This window comes from Arvicanthis niloticus, chromosome 24, assembly GCF_011762505.2.
Source record: "Arvicanthis niloticus isolate mArvNil1 chromosome 24, mArvNil1.pat.X, whole genome shotgun sequence".
NCBI classification, from domain to species: Eukaryota; Metazoa; Chordata; class Mammalia; order Rodentia; family Muridae; genus Arvicanthis; species Arvicanthis niloticus.
The window spans coordinates 8,458,893-8,481,849 of record NC_133432.1 but is presented as its reverse complement, the minus strand read 5'-3'; the positions used below and the strand labels follow the sequence as shown (position 1 = coordinate 8,481,849).

At 47.8% G+C, this 22,957-nt stretch overlaps 1 protein-coding gene across 2 annotated transcripts in view; it reads right to left on the bottom strand.

Annotated features, from left to right (window-relative positions):
* Positions 1 to 703: 703 nt before the first annotated feature.
* Ksr2 (kinase suppressor of ras 2) overlaps positions 704 to 22,957 on the bottom strand; it is a 367,151-nt gene continuing 344,897 nt past the window's right edge. For both annotated transcript variants that reach the window (XM_076922578.1, XM_076922577.1), the window contains exons 17-20: positions 19,643 to 19,774; positions 14,521 to 14,650; positions 12,518 to 12,651; positions 704 to 10,310 (exon numbers count right to left, since the gene is read on the bottom strand). In XM_076922578.1, the coding sequence (XP_076778693.1) occupies positions 10,304 to 10,310; positions 12,518 to 12,651; positions 14,521 to 14,650; positions 19,643 to 19,774 (403 nt within the window). In that variant the 3' untranslated portion in view covers positions 704 to 10,303. The remainder of the gene's footprint in view (positions 10,311 to 12,517; positions 12,652 to 14,520; positions 14,651 to 19,642; positions 19,775 to 22,957) is intronic.

Here is a 22,957-nt window from a genome sequence, read left to right as displayed (position 1 = left end):
ACAGGAGGATTCCTGGGGCTTGCTGGCCAGGCAACCTAGCCAATTGGTGAGCTCCAGGTCAGTGGGATACACTGTCTCAAAACCAAGGTGAAGGCACCTGGGAGCAACACCTGAGGGTGTTGTAAAGCTTCCCAACCCCAAGTAAGCACACACAGGCGCTCACCCACCCACAAGTGTGTACACACACACACACACACACACACACACATCTATGAGTGTGACCATAGGGACTGCTGTGTCTATATCACATTCATCTTTCCAGAAAAGCCCATTTGTGCCCTGCCCCCCTCCCAGGGTGGATGTTGCTAGCTTACACCATAGTGGAGTTTGAACCACTCTGTGAAAAGCTGGGTCATCTGACCAGTACCGGCCAGTGTAGTGTTGGTGGCGGTGGTTGGAGACAATGTTCTGCATGTGGTTTTGTTCATTCTGGTCTGGCCTTCATGTCTACATGAACACATAGGGAATGACCTTCTATCTGACCTTGAACCTGACCGGAAGCCTCAAAGGAGCCTCTTAGAGGAGCCCAGCCTAGACTCACAGCCCCAGGTGCCTAAAGATAAGTATTCATTGTTGTAAGCGGTGGAGTTTGGGGAACAATTTGTTACACCCTATCATCAGGGCAGCCAGCAACCATTGTTCCCCCTCTCAGTCTCCCTTCCATCCAACAGACAACAGCAGAGTTCAGAGTGATGGCAGCGGATGCAGTAATTCTCAAATTCTTTATTGGCATAAATAACTCAGACATTGGATTCTCACTAACATTGCACTAAACACAAGAAACAACAGGCTTGCCAGCTCACAGGCTCACAGACTGTCCAACAGCCAAGGTTAGAAATACTTTTTTTGAGAAGTGTAGAAAACTTTATAAATGATCTATACAAATATACATAGTGGACCACCCACCCACCCATCTGCCTATCCATCCATCCATCTATACTCCACCCATCCAGCTACCTACCCGCCTGCCTATACACCCACCCACCTTTCATCCAATCATCCATCTACCCACTCACTCATTCATCCACCCACTCACCTACCCACATATCCATCAATCTAACCATTCACTCATTTATCTACCCACCTATCCATTCATCCACCCATCTACCTTTTCATCCATCTATCCATTCACCCATCTATCCATTTACCTTCCCATCTATCCAACCATTCAACCATCCATCTGCTTACCCATCCACAAATACATCAATCTATCAACCTATTCATCCATTCATTCACCCACTCATTCTTCTACCCACATACTCATTCATCTACATGCCTATACATCCATTTATTTATCTATCCATTCACATACCTATCCATTCATTCAACCATCCATTCATTCAGATACCTATCCACCCACCTACTCATTCATCCACCCATCTATCCATCCACATACCTATCCATCCATTCAACCATCCATCCATCCATCCATCTATTCACATACCTATCCATCCATCCATCCATCCATCCATCCATCCATCCATCTATCCATCCATCCATCCATCCATCCATTCACATACCTATCCATCCATCCATCCATCCATCCATCCATCCATCCATCCATCTATCCATTCACATACCTATCCATCTATCCATCCATCCATCCATCCATCCATCCATCCATCCATCCATCTATCCATTCACATACCTATCCATCTATCCATCCATCCATCCATTCACATACCTATCCATCCATTCACCATCCATCCATCCTGCTTGCCTTCTTGGATGGCATCTAGATAAAATATTCTTCCCCAGCAATGTGTTGGCAATGAGTGAGAGAGACAAGACAGAGAACAAGACGGATCTAAAAAGGAAAAAGAAGAGACAGTGGTCCAGAAGGAAAATGGAGAACCAAGGTCATACATCAGCTCACTCTGCAACAGTCAGTACAGACTCAGACATGGAGAAAACAGTGGGCCTGAGGTCCGTGGAGGGCTGTACAAGAAGTAGTCTTTATGTATATACACATATATAATATATATAGCATTTATAGGTATATATACTTTGTGTTTAGAAAAAGGCAACAGAATAATTTACAAAGAGAAAGCCTTTTTACAAGGAGGGATTTTCCTCAGGTTGGTGACTTGGAGAGCTGTCCACCTGTTGGGACATGTGACAGACCCCCTAGAAAGATCATTGGGTCAGGGATGTAGAAACAACATGTCTGGAGCGGGAACCAGGGCTGTAGTGTCTGGCCTGCTGTGACAAGGCTGCTTGCCTATGGAGACAGACTTGTGTGCCACAGGTGATGCTCTTGGGTTTGACCTTGGGGCTATGGGACAGGAGGAAGAGATTCCTGCTTCTACAAAGGCCTTGGTGGTCAGGGGATGGAGACATCTCAGTTCCCTCTGCTAGATGCCAGCATCCTGTACCTGGAAGCCATTCCTTAGAAGACCCAACTGTCCCTGTTTTTAGTCCCCAGGCCATCAGCATCTAAGTGGGTGGGAGATACCCACGGCCTCTCCATTTCAGCTTCATGTGCCTGGGGATATCCTGAGAGGTATACTTTGGGGTGGGAGATTCAGTCCGGTGCTGAGATGACAGAGACCAGGACACTATGGAGGTGCTGTTTATAAGCCATTCCCCTGGGACCCAGCCACACAGCAAGTGCTAAGGGCTTCACAACAGTAAGAAAGTCCGAAGTATGCTCCAGAAGAGCCGAGAATGCTAAGGACTTGTCGGTCAGCCAGAGGAAGGGGGAGGAGAATTGTGAGTCCAATCAAGCTGAAGCTGGTCTGTGAGCCCCATTCATTTACCCCACCCTCACTCACCCCAGGGAGTTCTATAGTCTGCCAAGGTGCTGTTTTTCATGCCTCAAGCTCACACAGATACTTATAGTAATGAAAGGAACCCCACCCCACCAACAAGACGAACACAGTCTCTCTTGCACTTTAGGCCCCATTACAGATTTAGCCCGGGACTCAGAATGATCCCTGGGTCCTTGTCAGCCTCTCTGATAATAAACCATCACTTGGCCCATCATATTCAATTTCTTGAGAGAGAATTATGTGGGGTGTGGAGGTTTCTCCATCAACTCATCTCCATGTGACCATGGCAAGACGACCTGGGATGAGGCTTTCTAGTGTGTCCATATGGGTCTGTGGGTGAGGTGGCTGATAAGTCACAGCATGGTCATAAGAGGAGGTAGGGGAACATGGAGAAGAAACAAAAGCAGACAAGACCAGGCTTTTAGAAGGGCTTGTGACTGGCCTATGTACAGCAGAGACACCCATGGACAGTCAGTGTCCCACCCTGGGTAGGGTGAGGATGTGGGTGGTGGACCCTCAGGGGACAGACAGAGTCCCAGTGACCCAGTTTCTTCCCCAGGTGGTGCTTGATGGTCGTCTGTATCAAATTCCAAAGTGTTTCCCAAGCTCCAGCTTCTTGCAATGCCCACCTTCTCCTCTGTCCCCTCCAATGCTGGGCCATTGGGTCCCCTGGAACCAGTTAGGGATGTGCCACAGGCCACGAAAGTCCTGGATCCACAGGAACTTTCCGTCAGCCACAGCCAGATCTGGGATAGAGCAGTGACATTCTATCACACTGTTTAGTGGCTGTTTCTCTACCAGGAACAGGACGATCAAGGGTTCAAGGCTAGCCTGGGCTACAACAGAAATCCAAGAACTGACTGTGTCCAAAGGTCAACAGCACCTAGATTGACAGACTTCTAATTCAGCCAGTCTGACCTTCCTGTCTCCTCTTCTTCCTTCAGACCTCAGCTTCACCTTTGTACATGACTGGCCACACCCCTGCAAGTTCCCCCCCCCATGCCCCCCCAGCCCTCTGTACCTTGTAAACCCCTATTTTCATGATTGGCTGCTTCTTAGGTATTGCCTGCCACTGGATAGAATCATCTCTGCCATCCCTGGACCTAGCATTTCTCATAACCTGGAACCTGAAGTTGGTTATTGAGAAGTCAAGATGTCTTTAAAACATGCAGAAATAGCCAAGCTGAGATATTGTTTTCCCTTCAAAGTAGTAGAAAAGAAAAACCGAGCTTTGATTTGAGTCATCAGACTTTCACATCTAAGGAGCCACAGTGTATCCTGTAGCCATCAACAATGGCCGCCAGCTCCGTGGAGAGGAGGCTGGTCTGCAGATCTAATGTAAGTGCGTGATGGCTAGTTTTCAATCTTTCTCAGCACACAGGCAAGAGATGGAATGGGGCAGGAGACATAGAGATGGGCCATGTAAGGTCTTCTTGGTCACTAACCTAATTATCAGCGGTGTTTTAAGAGTTCAGGAGTAGAGAAAGTGGATCCCAGAGGCCATTGGATAAAAACTTGATTTTGAGACTCCCGTGCATTGAAGAGTCCAAAAAGCAGAGTGGGTTACTCTGTTTCAACACTGTTTCAACATCAGAGGCAGGGTTACCTGGGAAGAATCCTTTCCCAGTTGGCCCAATTCTCTAATTGGAAAAAAATTCCTGTACAGTTCCAGGCAGACTATCTACTAAAGAGACCCTGAGTGATTGGGTCTCTAGAAGATTCTGAGACATGAATTCTAAAACCACCAGTGTTTATTAGAAGAGTCTTTCTGGGGAAAACCACCTTCCCTTCCTCAGCGCTCATAGTCACATTCAGGGATTTTGTGGCAAATGCTCTATGACTGTGATTGAAAACGGTGCTGAGATTGATTAGTAATGCCTGCCAAGGGTAGAGGAAGGGGCAACAGTGGCAGGAGCGTGTACTTTCCTTGCTCTAGATCTTCATCTTTCTAGATTTTTTTTATACATAGATCTTTCTAGATCCTCATCTCAGTAACCTTATTGGTACTTTCACATTGTGTATTCTAACCACCCATGTGATGAAGTCTATGGATGAACATGGAACATGTTCTGAAGGTCAAGTCTGAAGGATGGAACATGTCTGCCATGGGTAGGATTGAGAAGTGGCCCAGGGATTCTGGGAAATCTGTCTCTGGGAGACCCAGGGTTTTGTCACAAAGGAAGCAAGATGGCATATGTACTCACAGGAGAGTCACTGGGAGAGTGCCAGGGTTTGGGTAGTGTGCCAGGGCCTCAGAATGGGCTCTGATTTGAACCAGAATCATGCAGGCCTGTGAAGCAGTGTGACAGGTAATCTTGATTGACAACTTGACAGAATTAAGACATGCTTTTCAAGGGATCAATGACGTACCTCTGGGTATCTGTGATGATGTTTCTGGAGGAATATTGATACCTCTGACCTAACCCACAAGTCCCTGGATGGATTCATAATGTAATGCTCAAAGGTGCTAGCTGGAGGAAACGGAAATGACACATCCCACTCTGACTCCTTCCTGTATTGTTCTCTCTGCTTCCTGTGTGCCATGAAGAAACTCCTTCTCATCATCCATAAACTACCATGATGAACGCCTGCCTCAAGAAAGGCTCAGAAACATAGGGTCAGGCAGCCATGGACTGAGTCCTTCAAAACTGTGCGCCTGAACCATGTAATTACTCCCTTATGCCTTTGGTTACAATCACAGGTTACAAAATAACTAATACAGAGCGTCCTAATTCAACAGGATTGGGTCCTCATAAAAAGAGCCACACAAAGACAGATGCAAGGAGATCACTGTGGCTGGAGGAGGCAACGGTAAAGATTGGAGAGACGCTTCCACAAACCCAGGAATATCTGAGTTTATCACATACCACTAGGTGTCAAGAAGCAAGAAGAAAACACTCCCAGACAAATTCCAGAGGGCGTAGGTCATGTGGACACTTGGTGTTTGGACTTTGGATCTGTAGGATATTGAGAGCGTACATCCTCACTGGGAAAAGCCTCTTGGTGTGTGGTAGTTTATCACAGAAGCCAACACAGAGGCAGAGGGAGGCTTGGCTTTACCAGGATCACTGTTAGAACAAGACCAATCCCAAGGAGGGCGGATGGGTAGAAAGAAGACAGGCAGGACATGCAGACATGAAGGGCCCATGTGGGGACTTGAACTTGGGGCCAGAGTGGGATGAAAAGCGTGGTTATTGAAAACCCACAGCCGCAGCCACCTCAAGGGTCTTGGTACAGAATTGAACAATGACCCCTATAACATTCATATTGAGTGTTTTTTTTTCAACATCTATTGGAGTCCCCAATGTACATTCAGAGAAAGAATCTTTGAAGAGGTCTGAGGAGTGGGGCCCAGATCAAGGAGAAAGGCGGTGTTATTAGTGAGCTTAGGAGAAGATGGCCCCAGAGACAAGAGATTACAGGATGGCACCTCAGAAATCACCCCAGCTCTGGGAGTAATGAGCAACTGCTGTGTGCTGGTGTCTCTGGCTGATCAAGGCAGCCTTGAAGTCTAGCTAGCTGTACATCTCACACCTTTGATACTGAGACACCACACTGTCACCTACAAAGCTCACATGAGTTAGAAGAAAAAAAAAAGAAAAAATAGAAAAGAAAAAAAAAAAAAAAAAAAGAAAACCCACCAAAACCAAAAAGCAAACAACAACAAAACAAAACCCCTTCATGTTTTTAAGTCAGTTTACGGTTTTGTATTGGGTCACATTCACAGCTGTCCTGGGGCACATGCTGTCTGTGGGCTGTGGGTTAGACACATTTGATAGCTCACAATAGCCACAAGGGCTTGACTCAGATCCTAGCTAGCACCACACCTGGCCAACCAGGGTCAGGGAGCTGTCCGTCCCCTCTAAACCTCTGCATTTCCTGTAGACTGCTCCCCCAAATCCCAGCACGAAGACAGCCTGCTACATCATAGGCCAGCCAAGCTGGCCACAGACCAAGCCACATATATTTTGACTCTCCAGGTCACAGGGTCTGTCTTGCAAATAATTTTGCCAGTGCTAGGGATGAAATGGGATTGATGGGAAATTTGAATTGCATTGAACTTGCCCAAGTCATACTTTTCTTCTTTTGACTTTCTTTTTCATCCTCGGATACAAATAACGTAAAGTCCACTTTGCAGGCTGGAGCTTGATGCCCCCAGTAAAGTGTTAAGTGGGTGGCACTTCTTTGTGCACCTTAGGTGACCACGTGCAACTGGGACAAGGGATATGGAAGATGAGGGAAGTTTATTTTTGTGCATGTTTGTGGCACATGCAGTATATGACCACTGAGTGTGAGGCATCAAGTGTCCTGAATTTACAAAAATTATTTTTCAAGACAAGGTCGCATGTAAGCCCAGGTTGTTCTCAAACTCACTATATCATTAAGGATGATCCTGAACTTCTGCTCCTCCTGCCTCTACCTCTCTTGTATGGGGATATAGGCATGCACCACCCTACCTAGTTTATGTGGCACTGGGGATGGAACTTGGGGCATTGTGTGTGCTAGGCAAGAGATCTACCCACCTCCTATCCTGGGTATCCTGAATGCAATCAGTTGCCTAGCAATACCTGGTACCCTAGGTATCTCAAATACAGTCAGTTGCCTAGCAACACCAGTCTAGGATTTCTATTGGTCAAGAGTTCAAGATTGCTACAGAAAACAAGAGCACATGGCAAGGTGACTTTCCATGTCTTTGGCCAGTAAGGGGAAAATGCCACAAAGCAACCCAAGGGGCTACTTGGAATTTCTAATTTAACTCTGGGGATGGGGACATAGATGATGTCCCAGCACAAGGATAGAAGGGACTTGTCCCCTCTGAAGCCTATATCTCAAAGGATTTGCAGTGTGAAGCAGGGGCAGAAGCCATTTGGTGTTAGTGGAGCGAGTGGCCAGTCTGACGGAACAAGGGGCATTGTATGAAGCGAGCAGCTGCATGGGCCAGCAGTTAGAGGGGAAATGTCTCTGATATGGCCTCCTCTCTTCCCATTGGCTCTGTGGAGGGTGAAGGAATACACTGAGTTTTTAATCCCTTGATTCAGATGTCTATACATTAAGGGGCTACTAGCAAGCCAGGGTCTGTTAGCTGAAAGGAGGAAGGGAAGTCAGAGAGGGATGAAGCCTGCAGCCCAGGCACAGGTCTTGTTGGGTGTGGAGGTCAGGAAAGAACAAGAGTGAAGAGGTGACATTTGGCCTAGACCCAAGAGACCCTGATCCTCTAAGAGGAAGAACATCGAAAGAGCATGGAAGTCCTGGACTCGCCCCATATTATCCAAGTACTTAATCACTAACAGATCCTCAGAAATCCTATGTAATCCAGCCTTGTTATCTCCCTGCCTCAGCCTCCAGAGTGCCAGGATTACAGGCAGGTTACAACTATACTCTGAGTTTGTGGATGCTTGAAAGAATATAGACTCTAGCTTAAGGGCAGGGCAGGCTCCTGGGAGGCAGGTGACTGGTCATTCCTTCCTGAAGAGACACCTTCCTCTGGCTTCCTTGGGACACCCAGAACTGTGCCCCACTGGCTCATTTTGCTACAAGCAGAAGAAGATGAGTGAGCCCCAGTTTCTGGGGACACTTCAGGGTCCCAGTGGTTCAGCCCTCTCTGGTTGTCTCCTCTCTTACTTCCTCTGAGACACAAAGGCCTGTGACAGAGACTGAGGTCTATGGACCAAAGAGGTCCTGATGCAATTAAAGAGAAAAGAGAAACTTTGAGATACTAGGAGAAGGCTGGGCCTGGTTTCAGCCCAGCCCTGGCCACAGGGATGTATTCAGAACAGGGCTTGTAAGATGAGGGTTACAGTTGCTGGTGAGAATGGCCCTTAGTGATTCTGGAGCCCGGGGGCAGGACCGAATATATGGAAAATGTCTGTACGAGACACAAAAGCTGAGCCACAGAGACAGATGTTACTAAGAGAGGGATGTTCTCTCACACAAGGAACCACTTGTGTGGGTCCTCAGGACCCCAGGTGCAGACAGCAGAAGCTTTGCAAAGGAGTTTGAGAAGGTCCTGAGAAGACTTGAGGGTGTCATGGGGTACATCTCTCTAGAAGCATGACTGCTGTCAATCAATCTTCCTGCTTTGGACACATGCTTGGTCCTAGTGTGCACATCCAATAGGGCCGCTCCAAAAGCGGGGATGGTTTTGTATGTTTGCTTGGATTTCGCTGCCTGGCTACCTCTGCTACTTCTCTGCTTGGGGACGGCTTTCCCTCTTGTGTCAGGTCAGATTACTGGGGACGTGGCTTTGGGGACATGGACCAGAGACCTCAGGGTTCTCCTTCCCATTCACTCTGTACCACCCATCTGGAAGGTGGTGGGGGAGGGGTGCAGCCCAACACCAACCAGAAAACTTCCATCTCAGGCAAGGAATGAAGAAAGGCTTGGGAGATGGGGTGCTGAGTGTGTGCAATAAGGGAGGGGCAGAGGGTCACAGAGTCACAGAGTCCTCATTGGGGAAACCACTCAGGCTTCAGCACCAGGCAAGAGCAGAGACCACGGGAACCTCTCTATGTGCATTCTCTCCCTGCCTCTGTAACAAGGAACACAACCAGTGAGAGGCAGGGAGACCATTGTAAACAGTTGCACACATACCCGTGTAACCCACCATGCATACCCAGGACTGTATCCATCACTGCGGGAGAATTTAACCCCAGCATGGCTAGCGCCCTAGAGAGAACACACCAGAACTCTCTCACCACAGCCCGGTCCTTAGGAATCAGACTTTGGGGGAGCCACGATGATGGTGAACTATAAAGGGCCCCCAGATGTCATATCAGCTGAGAAGCTATGGTATTCTCCAGTTGCCCAGGGTAGCGTGGGCGTGAGGTGCATTAGAATAGTGTTCTTACAAAACAGGAGGAGGGTGAAGGCCAGGGACTGATCCCCAGAGAGGCCCTGTGCTAAAAAGACACGCAGGACTGCCTACTGTCCTTCGGAATTGTGTGCTCGGTGGCTACCAGTCACTTCCAGCTTGGAATGGGGCCTCTAAAAACAGATGTTTGCAGGCTTAGCCCATGCCCTCCCTACCCTGACCTTGGCCTGGGAGCCTTGACAACGGAGCAGGTGTGTTGTTTCTGGTTCCATCCCGGTCCTATGTTCCAAAATAGCACAGCTGGGACACTCCATAGCTGGCTTTTCCAGGTGGAAGGAAAGCAGGTGGTCCTGTCCACGTGTAGACACACGCACGCACACTGGTCCAGCGTGTTAGTCTGTGTCTGCCCACAGGGTGTGTGTCTTAAGTCTCCACAGCCCAGAGGTGTGGTGCTCAGCCTGCAGCTCCTTCACGCCATGCATGAGACCCTCTCTGGACCAGTTTGATCCTAGTTCAGTGGTCCCTGATCATGCCTGAGTAACGGGGGACAAGTCGAAGGTGTGGACAGCCTCTGCCATGTTGTCACGAAGGTCTCCCAGGCTGAGCTGTGTCAGGATTCCCTGATGGTGGCAAGCCTGGGCCTCCTGAACTGGCAGCGGGCAGAGCAGGGGGATGGAGGCGGTTTGGGGGTGAGGCAGCTGATGCTGGCCAATGTCCATGGTCACAGCCTGGGAGGGGGAGAGAAGAAAGGGTGAATTAGAGAGATGTAGGTCCCATTATGACATCTTTTTATGTGCTAACATCTTCTCAGACGGTGGCTTCCAGTGGGCTCCTGCCCTTTCTAAGCAGAAGGGGCTCCTACTGACAAAGGTCTATTGTACAATAGACTCTAAACTGAGTGTGGGCTGTCCCTGATCTCATTTAAGTCTGGGAAGAGGTTTAGTTGTAGCATTTTGTATCCTTTTTCCAAATAAAAGTCAGGGCTCGGGAGGTTATGTGGTTTGCCTATGGTGCACAGCTAAGATGTATATCCCTCGCTGCAGTAAGTAGTCCATTGTTTAGGTTGGGAAAAGCTTGGCACATTGTTGAATACAGAGACCTGGGGTGTCAGACCAGACCTGTGCCACAGCTTTGACAGTGGAAACAGTAGCAGACTTTCATGATCCAGCATGTGCCTCTTAGAGTGGACTCTGATTCTCTCACAGGAGTTCAGCACACAGAAGGAGTAACGGAAGACTGAATGGAAAATTCCACAGGATTTCTAGCCTGGCGGGACACAGGACCACAACTTGTTCCTCTGCTTTAGTCTCTTCAGTTTATGTCCAGAGAAGAACCTAAGAAGACAAGGCTTTCTGCCTCGTCAATGCTCAGTGGGTTTAAGCCCTTCTGCTTAATTGAATGCTTTCGATCACAGGCTTGGTGCTAGCCCAAAGGAACTTCGAGTTTTAGAGCACCAGATACTCTGAGGTCTTGCCTGAACTACCAAGCCAGTTCTATCCATATTCTGGACTCTCTTAGCAGGCAGAGCGGAGCCCGTTTGAGCTGCCTCCTGCCTGTTTCTTACATGACTGGATCTAAGTGCCACAATGCCAGTCTGAGGTTCTTACTTCCTCCTGGCACACGGTGGTTGACAGGACAGAGTGAACATTCGTTATCTGAGGCTCAGTGTGCCCAGTGCCAAGCACATAACCTTACTGGGCCCTCACAGTATCCCCGATCTGGGTTGTGCTGCCCTCAATGTTCAGAGCATGAAATTATAGCTCAGGGAAGCCAATGGATATGCCCAAGCCACGCGGCTATTAACAGCAGAGAGGAAATTTCAACCTGTGCTCCTCTGACAGTGGACCCTGTGTTCTTTTCAATTTCCCAGGGAAAAGGTGGGCCTTTGGGATGAGAACCAATGTGAAGAGAAGAGGCCAGGGATGTCTCCTCACCCAGATTCTGGGACCTCAAGTATCTTCATGTGTAACCAGTATCAAATATCTGTGTGTAGGCATGCCTGGTGAATAGCCAGGGCAGTGTTAAGTGTGGGTATGCATGTGTCTCACTTGCCTTACAGTATCACTAAGCAACTTCCTGGGTTTGTTCCTGAATTTGCCTACAGGAGCAGGCTTTAGGATTTACTTCCATGGCATGTTCCTGTGTCTAGAGGTCTAGAGGTGTGTGTACAACTGAGTGCCTCTCTCTCTCTCTCTCTCTCTCTCTCTCTCTCTCTCTCTCTCTCTCTTTCTCTGTAGGTTTGTGTGGAGTACCATTTCTGTGCTCATATGTGTGTGTATACCTGAGTCTGTGTGAGCTTAACTAGGAGTGCCTAGGTAGACAACAGGAAATGAGGCCTCCTAAGCAGGCCCCCTCTCACCTTTGAGAGAGATCTGGCATGGAGGCAGGCCTGGGGAGGGGACCCCAGGGTAAAATGCATGCTCTTGGTCTTGGAGGAGGCAATGGGCCTATAGCTAAGACAAGGGCAAGGAGGGGCATGGAGCCCTCCAAGAAGGAAGCAGATGCGGAGGACAATGAAAAGCTGGTAGCCCTTCTGGTCTCTAGACTTGTTCAAAGGAGGATTCTGGGAGCTGTGATCAGGCATGATGGAGAGGGTGGGAGGGGCCTTGCTTGTTAGCTTCATAAAGGAGACCCCAGTCACATGACAGATGGAACTTGGTCTTTCCATGTGCTGTTCAGACTGAGACAATATCTGCCACCAGGAAGAGCTAAGGCAGAGGTCATTGTGCCAGCCACAGGCAGACACTGTAGGGCCCCAGTGTCATAATGGGCTCCTCTGGACAGACAGACACTGGTAGACAAGTGTGGTGGCTGGGTGCTGGGTACACAGAGTGGGGCCAGCTCAGGGAAGGGGTGGGGGAGGGGATAAAAAAGGAGACAAAGATCAATGGGTAATGCAGTGGGGGCGGGGGGAGGTGCTGAGGGAAACACATACTCTGCAGACTTCCAGAAATGTCCAGGGTGCGACAGGCGGCGGTTTCGCTTTGGCAGTTTCTCTAGCATGTCCATGAGCTTGGTGAAGGTCGGCCGCTCTTCCTGCTCGAAGGCCCAGCAGAAGAGCAGTATGTCCTAGAAAAAGCCAGCGAGTCATGACTGGACCTAAGTGGTGACTTTTCTGAGTCCTCGTCTGAGTCTCAGTGCCTGGGCATTGCTCTGGGTCAGATATTTGTCTGCCTACCTGGTCTATTTCACATTTCTCCATTAACCATCCTTCCATCCACTGATCAATCTACCCACTCATAAACATAGCATCCCACCCATCTATCCATCCACTCACTATCCAGCTACCACCCATATGCTCACTCATGTACACAGCCATCATACCCACCTATCCATCAATCAATCTATCCATCAATCTATCTATCCACCTACTCATTCATCCATCCATCCACCTATCAATCTATCCATCCATCCAACCATCCATCCATCCATAATCCACCCATCTGTCTACCCATCTGTCCATCCATCCATCCATCCATCCATCTACACATCCACCCATCTATCTACCCATCTGTCCACCCATCCATCCAACCATCCATCCATCCAACCATCTATCCATCCATCCATCCATCCATCCATCCATCCATCCATCCATCCATCCACACATCCACCCATCTATCTACCCATCTGTCCATCCATCCATCCAACCATCCATCCATCCATCCATCCATCCATCCATCCATCCATCCACACATCCACCCATCTATCTACCCATCTGTCCATCCATCCATCCAACCATCCATCCATCCATCCATTCAACCATCCATCCATCCATCCATCCATCCATCCATCCATCCAATCATCTATCTACTCATCTGTCCATCCATCCATCCATCCATCCATCCAACCATCCATCCATCCATCCATCCATCCACCATCCATTCATCCATCCACCCATCCACCCATTTATCTATCTACCCATCTGTCCATCCATCCATTCATCCATCCATCCAACCATCCATCCATCCAACCATCCATCCATCCATCTATCTACCCATCTGTCCATCCATCCATCCATCCATCCATCCATCCATCCATCGATATGAGTTCACCCATCCTGATTCATCATCCATCCCTGCATTCATTCATCTACACATAAGTTATCCACTCTCTCATCTCTCTGTCCACTCACCATCCACCTATTTATCCACATAACATCCCACCCACCCATTCCTCCATCTATCTGTCCACAAAGCATGAATCTGTATAACCATTCTTTTATGTCAATTCTCTTATTTATCTTCATCTACCGTCTATCTATCTACCCACCCATTCACCATATCCCTCTGGCTCTCTCTCCTTCCCTTTTTCTCATCTACTTCATGAGTCTCTTCAGTAAACCAGGGAGGCTCTATGCCAGAAGGCCTGAGAGGTGTCAAGACCAATAGTAAGTAGCTGCAGGCAGTTTCTTGGCATTCTCCTTGAAAGCAAGGGATGGAAGAAATCCTGAAGTCACTAGCTACATCCCACTAGATTAGCGAGTGTCCTTCAAAGATACAGAGGAGACAAGCTAATGAGTTCTCTCCATTGCATCTAAGAGGAAGATTACTCACAACCAGCGTCCTAGGTTTCTGTCTAGCATACTTTGAGTTAGATAATGGTTTTATATTATTAGTAGATGCAAGGAAAAATGAGTGATAATATTGTGACGTTTTAATAAGTATTGTTTTAAAAAGTAACAGACCAGGTATTCTTTCGTTTTATCTGAAGCAGCAATCCATTGCCAAGAGGTTGATCAAGTATTATTGCGCCCCTGGTGGAAGGCCCCTGGAATTGCAAGCATAGTGCTGAGAATTTGCCCTTATAAGCTCTGAGCAGGACACTTTCTTAGTCACTCTCTGGGAAAGTATCTATAACCTTCATACTCAGGACCAAGAAATCCCAGGACTGTGTCGGCCTCTCTCCTTGTCCCCAGACCCTGCCTCTTGTAGGCCTTACCGAGATTTCTTTTCCCATGCCAATCTGGCTGAGGTTGGGTTTCATTCCTGCACCCATCTGCCAAATGATTGCCTCTGCCGGTTGGGTCTTGAATGGCCACTCCCTGGCATGGAGCTCATACCAGATGGTGCTGTCAGACAGTGAATACGGTTAATGATTGGTGCGATGTGTCATTTGTGACCCTGGACCCCCTTTCTTCACCCACTGCACAAACAGGGGCAGCATCCTGGCTGGCCATTTCCCTCTGCAGTCTCTTCTCGAGGGGTTGGCAATTTGTTTAAAAACCCTCTTGAAGTGAGACATCAGGCTTGTTGTTTCAGACTGCCTATTTTGACGCCAGGATGGATACAAATTGTACCTGAATAATTTAACACAGTGCGGTGGCCACTCACAATTATGTATTTAAATTCTATACTTGAAAAAAAAAAACTGTATTTGGATACTTTATCCATGAGGTTGTTCTCTATGGTCTCATATGTGACATGGAAGGAGGTGGAAAGAGTGTACTACCTTAGGAGTAGTCAGCAGATGTATGTATGATGGTGACTCTTTAAAATGAAACAGTACCATATTACCTGGAGAATATTTACATGCAAGACATTTCGCTGACATAAAATTTTCTCACTAGGTCACTCTAAGTGTAAGAAATGGGATGAGGAATATTGGGGGGGGGGTTAAAATCAATAAACATGCATGGATGGGGGGGTCATCAAAGTCAGCAACATGCCTGTGAGGAGTAGTGGGAGGGGAGTTTTTACGTTACATGGGTTGGCAGAAAGAAACATAAAACAACTGGTTATGATGCAGACTGGCCTAAGTCCATGCTAGCAGGATGATGCTGTGCTAGCCACACCCATCTCTCTGTGCCCACGGAAGGGTGTCTCTGTGGGACACCGAGCATCAGGACACAGTGCCAGGATTGTTCTGTTGCATATCTGCCATGCTACATGTCTCATAAGTCACAACAATGCCATAAAGGGAGAAAGGATGCTGACCGGGAGCTTGACTGTAGTTGGGGTGATGGCTGGGTGGGAGGAAATTAGGTGCCATCAGTGGTGAGCATGGTGGTGGCTGGGAAGCTGGCATGTCACTGAGCTGTGACTACTGTGGCCAATAGTTTGCAATTGCCTGAGAAGTAGGTCTATTACCTCAGGAAATATCTCAATAATCCCAGGAAATGATGTTTCTTCCCCCCCTCCCCCCCCCTGGCCCAACCCCTGCTCCCCAAGGAGACTTCTTTAAAGGAACACAAAGCACTTTGGCATTCTCTTGACTGACCAAGGACTGTGTTAAATCAGGTCTTCACGGGCAACTTCCTTCTATTTAAAATTTTGTTTTATTTTTAATTAAGAGTGTGTGGGGTTAGATGCATGTGACTGTAAGTGCCTGTGGAGGCCAGAAGAGGGTGTCAGAGATTCTGAAGTTACATGAGATGCAGAGGAGGATGCTGGGATGCTGGGAGGGCACCCTGAGAGGGCAAAAGTACTCATAACCACGTAGCCCTAGATGGCCTGAAACTTGCTGAATCATCTCCCTAGTCCCTATGTGTTCTGCCCAAACATGAGCTGAACAAGGACAGTAGTAACAGACCATGTTAAAGTTGGGAAAGCCCAGAAGGTCTCAACCCTATACAAAGAACTACAGCTACAAAGAGGAGAAACAGTCTTCCCCAGGGAAGAACACACCATTTGGTTATCCAGATTGGTTAGCCCTGAAAACATGCATACAAATAACCAGACACAGACTGAGCAGGTTATATTTAAGAATACACATGTACATACATGTGCGTGTCACCTATAACACGCATGCGATAACGATCAAATGGGAAAAGAGACCATGACTTTGAAAAAGAACAACGTGGGAAGAATGAAGGTCAAAGGGAAAAAAAAAAAGGATGCAATTCTACCAGCTCAAAAATTAAAATAAAGTTAAAAATGATTCCTACATGAAAAAAAAAATACCTTCTGGATTTTATTTTCTCTGGTGCTGGGGATGGGACCCGGTGCCTCACACCTGATGAGCGTACTCCTTCAGTTAGTGGTTTCAGTGTGGGAGCATGGAGGGTCAGCTCAACACAGTCTTTGGAAGAAGATGGGCTTGGCCTGGTTTTGAGTTGCTGGGACAGAATCCAGGGCCTCATACACCCTAAGCAAGCACTTCTAACAGGGCCTTGCACACCCTAAGCAAGCACTCACTGCTGAGCCTCACGGCAAATGCTCAGTGCACATCTCTTTACTCCGATGCTTTGATTGGTTGATGACTTGCTGTCCCTCGTGGACCAGCCCCTGCCTAGGTTAGCTGACTCCCGTACACAGGAAGGGACTGGCCAGGGAACGAGCCTTTTACAACAAACCAGATGACTCAGACATCTCTTTGATCAGTTGTTGACACTCAAGGTCCATGTCCCACCCCCCCCCTCCATCCAGAGCCCAAGATATGGCTTCAGCTCACTGATGGCCATCTGTCCTTTTCTTTCTGGAGTACGTGTGCTCACATGGACATGTATGTACATGTGTGCCTGTGCTATGTGCACATGTATGTAGATGCCAGAGGTCTCCTCAGTGTCAGTCCCTGGTATGTCCACCTTGTTTAATTGAGACAAGGTCTCTCTATGTGACCTTGGCTGGTCTCAAACTTACTGTGTAGACCAGACTGACTTTAAACTCACAGAAATCTGCCTACTTCTACCCCCTGTGCTGGAATTAAAGGTACGCAATGCCACACGCTGCTTCTACCTTGTTTTTTAGGCAGAGGCTCTCACTGGCTTGGAACTCATCGGCTCATGCAGCCTGGGCATCCTGAGATCCCTCGAAGGATCTATGTGTCTAGGCCTTCCTGGTGCTGGGATCACAGGCATGCACTAACCGTCCTCTGCTTTTTAGGTGGGTTCTGGGAATTGAACTCAGGTCCTCACATTTGCATGGTACACACGCAGCACTGAGCCAGCTCCCCAGTTCCTGCATAGGTTTTATTAAGTTTAATCTGCAGCATAGACAGAAGCGGGGGTGGGGCGGGGGGGGGGGCTTGAGTGTGACTCGCTCCCGGGTCTGTGGGCTGCTCGGTTCAAAGCCCCAGCCACAGAATGAGGGTGTTCCTGGCCTGGGTCCCAACTCTGCTGCCAGTTGTCACATGGTTGGTCACGCCATCTGACTTTACTCTTCACACCAGTCAGTCCAGGGCAGCGTGGTCCCAACTTGGGAAGGTGTTTGTGAAGACTGCGTGCTACCATACAGCTGAACACGCTGCTCAGTACACTTCTACCCACTTTCTCTGCTCTAAACCATCCCTGAACATGAGGTTCCCTGGCAACGAGATGCTCCTAATTGGCTGGAGTCCTAGAGCAAGGGGTCCTTTGCAATCCAACAGTGTCACCAATAAATGGCTCATTAAAACTTCCTTCCTAACCCAACTTTTAAGAGGAAAATTCACTTTAAAGAGAAAAAAAAGAAAAAGAAAAAAGAAAAAAGAAAAAAGAAAAAAAACCAGTTATAGCTGAAAACTCCCGTGGGAAACCAATTACTTACTCTAGTACATTTTGTTAATTACATTTTTTTTTCTTTCGCTAAATTCACAGTAAAAATATACCAACTTAATTACAGCAATTTGGTTCCAGATAATGATATCTAACTAGATAAAGATGTGGGCATTAACTAGTTAGAGCAAGTGATGGTTTCTCAAGGGGCTCAAAGGAAGAGCTCTAGGGATTGAGATCTTCTTAAACTGCACAGTCGGTGAGGCTGAGGGTGAGGGCACAGTAGGGCGCTTTTCTACAGGAGACTGACTGCCTCTGTAATGCGGGTTAGGGATGACAGGCTTGCAGCTTCCCCATCAGTGTTCCCAGCACTCTCTCCCAACTCTCCAAATCCATCCCATGAATAAAGGCTATTTTAGGGTTGGGCGCAGCGTGGTTATTTAAGGGATATGGTCCAGCTATTTCCTGGCTGCTTCTTCTTGTCTGCTGGTGGTAGTGTATGTGTGTGTGTCTCTGTATGTGTGTAAATATACTTTTCTGTGCGTGTGTAAATATACTTGCGGCTATAAACACGCAGGCGCAATTTGTACAAATGTGTGGAGGTCAGAGGTCACTGTTGGATATCTCACCTCAGTTTCTCTCCAGCGTATTGTTTGAGGCAGGGTCTATCGCTAGGCTTAGAGTCATCAAATTAGCTAGGATGGTTAGCCATTGAGCTCTAGAGACTTATGTGTCACCCAGTTGTTTAATACGGTCACTAAGGTAAGGTCCTCATGACTGTGTGACAAGCAGTAACTGAACCAGCTCCCTAGAGAGGCCAAAGTGACTCAGAAGTATAGTGTTTGCCCAGCATGTACAAGGCTCCAGCTCCCATCCCCAAGCACCTTGAAAAGAAGAGGCCAAATCAGTTCCAAAAAACTCTTTCCTAACTGAAAATGGCAGAGAGGACATTTCCTGTCCTTGAAGGCTATCTGCACTTCATGGCTTGCCTACAAGGAGCCAACTGGAAGGAGATATTAACTAGTCGCTTTCCTAGTCAGGAAACTTGAGAATGCTTCTGAACTCAGAGAAAAGCTGCAAGGTGACAGACATGTAAATTTCCCTGCTCTCTGTCATTATGCAAAGCACGCGCAGTCAGGGTATGCTGTTGCATGTAAAAACCTCATTCAAAAAAGGAAACTTAAATCCGGTGGGCGTGATGCTGTGTAATTCCTCATGCTTACGAGATCACCATTGCAACAAGGCCCTTCGTTGGCACGTCGGGCACATGGTTGGGCACCCTCCACTTAGCAGAGTGGAGAGGTTACCACAGTTGAGCAGCCATCTTGGAATGGGCTCATTGGCAAATTGGCAGCATACAAACATTGCAACAATACAACAATGAATCGATATACAATGAACAAATGGATAGATGAGTGAATGAATGAATGAGTGAGTGAGTGAGTGAGTGAATGGATAGGGTAACTTGTCATGGCCTAATAATCAGTGAGAAACCAGACAGACAAAGGTTATTCTTTCTACCCTCAAGCTCACTCAGAAATCCTAGCTCCTTGTCCTTGCTAACAAGTGCCCTGACTTTTCCAAAGGTGTCACTAGCCAGAGGTCCCACCCACACGGTGGAGGTCAAAGGCCGGGGTGTGACCCACTTACCCAAGCGCAAAGACGTCGGAGTGCTTGGAGAACGGGAGCTTGTCTTCTTCCGTGTCAGGGGACAGCTGGCGAATGATTTCTGGGGCTAGGTGGCACAGCCAGCCGTTCTGGATCCGAAGCTTGTCGTCTCGCCTGGAGAGGCAGAGAGCCAAGATGAGGCTTGTTTTGCAGCAGTGATCCCAAGCCCCAGAAACACCTCGGTTGCTTTCCTACCTTCCCCCAAGGACCTCCAGTGAGCCTGACACCCAGGGTGAGGCACAGAGAGAGAATACAGCCCAAGCCACCTTAAGGTCCACAGCCTCTGGGTCCACTTGATCATCTTTGCCCAACACTGCCCATTCTCGTTCCCACATGTGGCACTCTGCGGTCTAAGGTTACCTCTGGAACAGTGGTTCCCAACCTTCCTAATGCTGCGACCCTTTTAGACAGCTCCTCATGTTGTGGGGTCCCCCATCCATAAAATTATTTTTGTTGATACTTTATAACTATAACTTTGCCGCGGTTAATAAATTGGAATGTAAATATCTGTGTTTTTCCGGTAGTCCTAGGTGATTGCCATGAAAGGACTGAGAACTGTTCCAGGGGAGCTATGCAAAAATCTCACAGATTAAAACCTCAAGTCTCCCACATTCTAGTAGATTCCTGGCACCAGATCTGCAAATATGAACGAAACTAACAAGGTACGAGCCCCTGGAAATAGTCAGGAAAAGAGTCAATGAATGAATTAAACAGAAAAAAAAAAAAAAAAAGGCTACATAGTGGTGAACATAACACGAAGAATCACAACAGACCATGTGTGCTAACCTGGGATGAATGTGAGCTAAACACTAGGCGGCAGGGGGTCCAGCCATGTGAATAAAAGGATATTTTAGCCAGACGGAAAATCGAAGTCAAAGATGCGGGGAAGTTCCCAGAGGAGAGTTCTGGAAACCAATGGACACCAGTGCATAGGAAAGGAACATGTGGTCCATGTTTGAACGGTTTTTAGGTGGTACTGCCTTCCCCCATTATAAACAACAGTGCAGTGAACATCTGTGGGTCAATGCTGAGACTGTCCCTCTGTGTGTCCGTCACTGTCCCTGGGATAAGTACCTAGAGGAGGAGGCAGGCCAGGTCGCTCTAATGCCTTGCAAGTCTTCAGCACATCCCAGCCTTCCACCGGGGATAAATGACCCTTGCATAAAGTCTTTGGTGACCAAAGATGACTAGAGAAGGGGCTGCTGGCCAAGGGACATGAGCAAGAGACAGGATGGATCTGGATAGAGACTGAGAACAGGAAGGCCCACAGGTTCCATGACAGTTTCTCTGGGGACCCTGGAGCCGGCTGCATTCTGCTCCTCTTACAGGTGGGCTTCCAAGACATATGAGGTAGGATGTGCTGGTCCCTCCAGGGCACTCAGTCAAAGCCACCATCATGATTGTCTCCATGTCTGAACCTCTTTAGGAATGGTGTTTTTCTGTCTACTCTCTCAAATGTGGCAGCCATCAATTTCTCTCTGTCTCTCTCTTGCTCTCTCTCTCTTGTTCTCTGTCTCTCTCTGTCTTTCTTGCTCTCTATCTCTCTTGCTCTCTTTCTCCCTCTCTGTCTCTTTCTTGCTCTCTCTCTCTCTGTCTCTCTCTTGCTCTCTCTCCCTTTCTCTCTCACTCTGTCTCTCTGTCTCTGTCTGTCTTTGTCTCTCTCTGTGTGTGTATGTGTGTGTGTGCTTTTGACACATGGCTGGAGGGCTGGAGTCTGGTTTCTTCCTACCCTACCGTTTGGATCCTGAGGATTGAACTTGAGTCTTCTGGCTTGGTGATAATCATGTTTACATGAGGAACCGTCTCACCATCCCCAAGGGGTGAGCTTTTAATTTAATTCCACATTAAATTCTTAATTTTATTTTCATGTATAACACACACACACACACACACACACACACACACACACTCACACACAGTGCTCACGTGGTGGTCAGAAGACAACCTGTGGGAATCAGTTCTCTCTTTCTAGCATGAAAATCTCGAGGATCAAACTCGGGTCACCTAGCTGGCCAGCAAGCACCTCTACCCACAGAGCATCTTGAAGCCCCAGATTCCACTTTAATTAACGTTGAATCTGCACAGCTACACCTGTCTGGCTAGCAGCCCAGATCTAGATAATGATTTACTAAAACAATTAAAAAAAAACAATTTAAATATATTTTAATAAGTGACTTTTAGCATAGCCACAAATAGAAACTAGTATTTTTCCAATACACATGAAGAGAAAGATGGAAATCCACTCAATGCTTACACTCTCAGAAACCCTGGGCTTAAAGAAGAAACCTCTTAATGAGGTGGCAGGAGTTTGGGGGTTCAGGGTGCCAGACTTGCTGATGCATTTACTAGCTGGCAGAGGGGGCTAGGAATATCCTAAACGTGTAGCTCCTCAAGTTATTTTTCTTCTCTGAGGGCACACAGTGGATCCATCTGGACAAACACAGCTATTGATAGATCCCCTAGTCAGCAGCTGAAGAAAGAAGACTGAGCTGGAGGAATCACTGAGCTTCAGTCGGCTACTGTGTGTGAATTGAGGTTCTGCTCGGGGTAACTCTCCATCCAGCACAGGGGCCATTCATCCACTGCCTGTGTTCCTACACCAGGAGGGAGACACAGTAAGATGGCCACCTCGAATTCTAGAATTCTAACTCGGGGCTTCTCATTCGCAGTGCCCTACATTACTGGAGCTGTTTCTCTGTCAGGTGGAGGCCCTTTTGTACATTGTACCATGTTCCATTGAGACCCTTGGTCTCCACTCAGTGGTTTCTGATAGCATTCCCCCCACCCCCGCAACACACACACCCTAGCTATAACAATGAAGGGTATGTCCAGGTCCATGAACAGAAAGAATAGCATCCCATTGTGATGGTTTGTATATGCTTGGCTCAGGGAGTGGCACTATTTGAAGGTGTGGCCTTGTTGGAGTAGGTGTGTCACTGTGGGCGTGGGCTTAAGACCCTCACCCTAGCTGCCTGGAAGTCAATCTTCCACAAGCAGCCTTCAGATGAAGATGTAGAACTCTCAGCTCCTCCTGCACCATGCCTGCCTGGATGCTGCCATGCTCCCACCTTGATGATAATAGACTCAACCTCTGCACCTGTAAGCCAGCCCCAATTAAATGTTGTCCTTTATAAGACTTGCCTTGGTCATGGTGTCTGCTCACAGCAGTAAAACCCTAACTAAGACACCCATTTAATACACAGTAGACAAGAGAATGATCCGGATTCCAGTGTCAAGACTTTCTCCTCTATTGTGAACAAAGAACACGATACTATGTGTCTGCTGCTAGTACCCAGG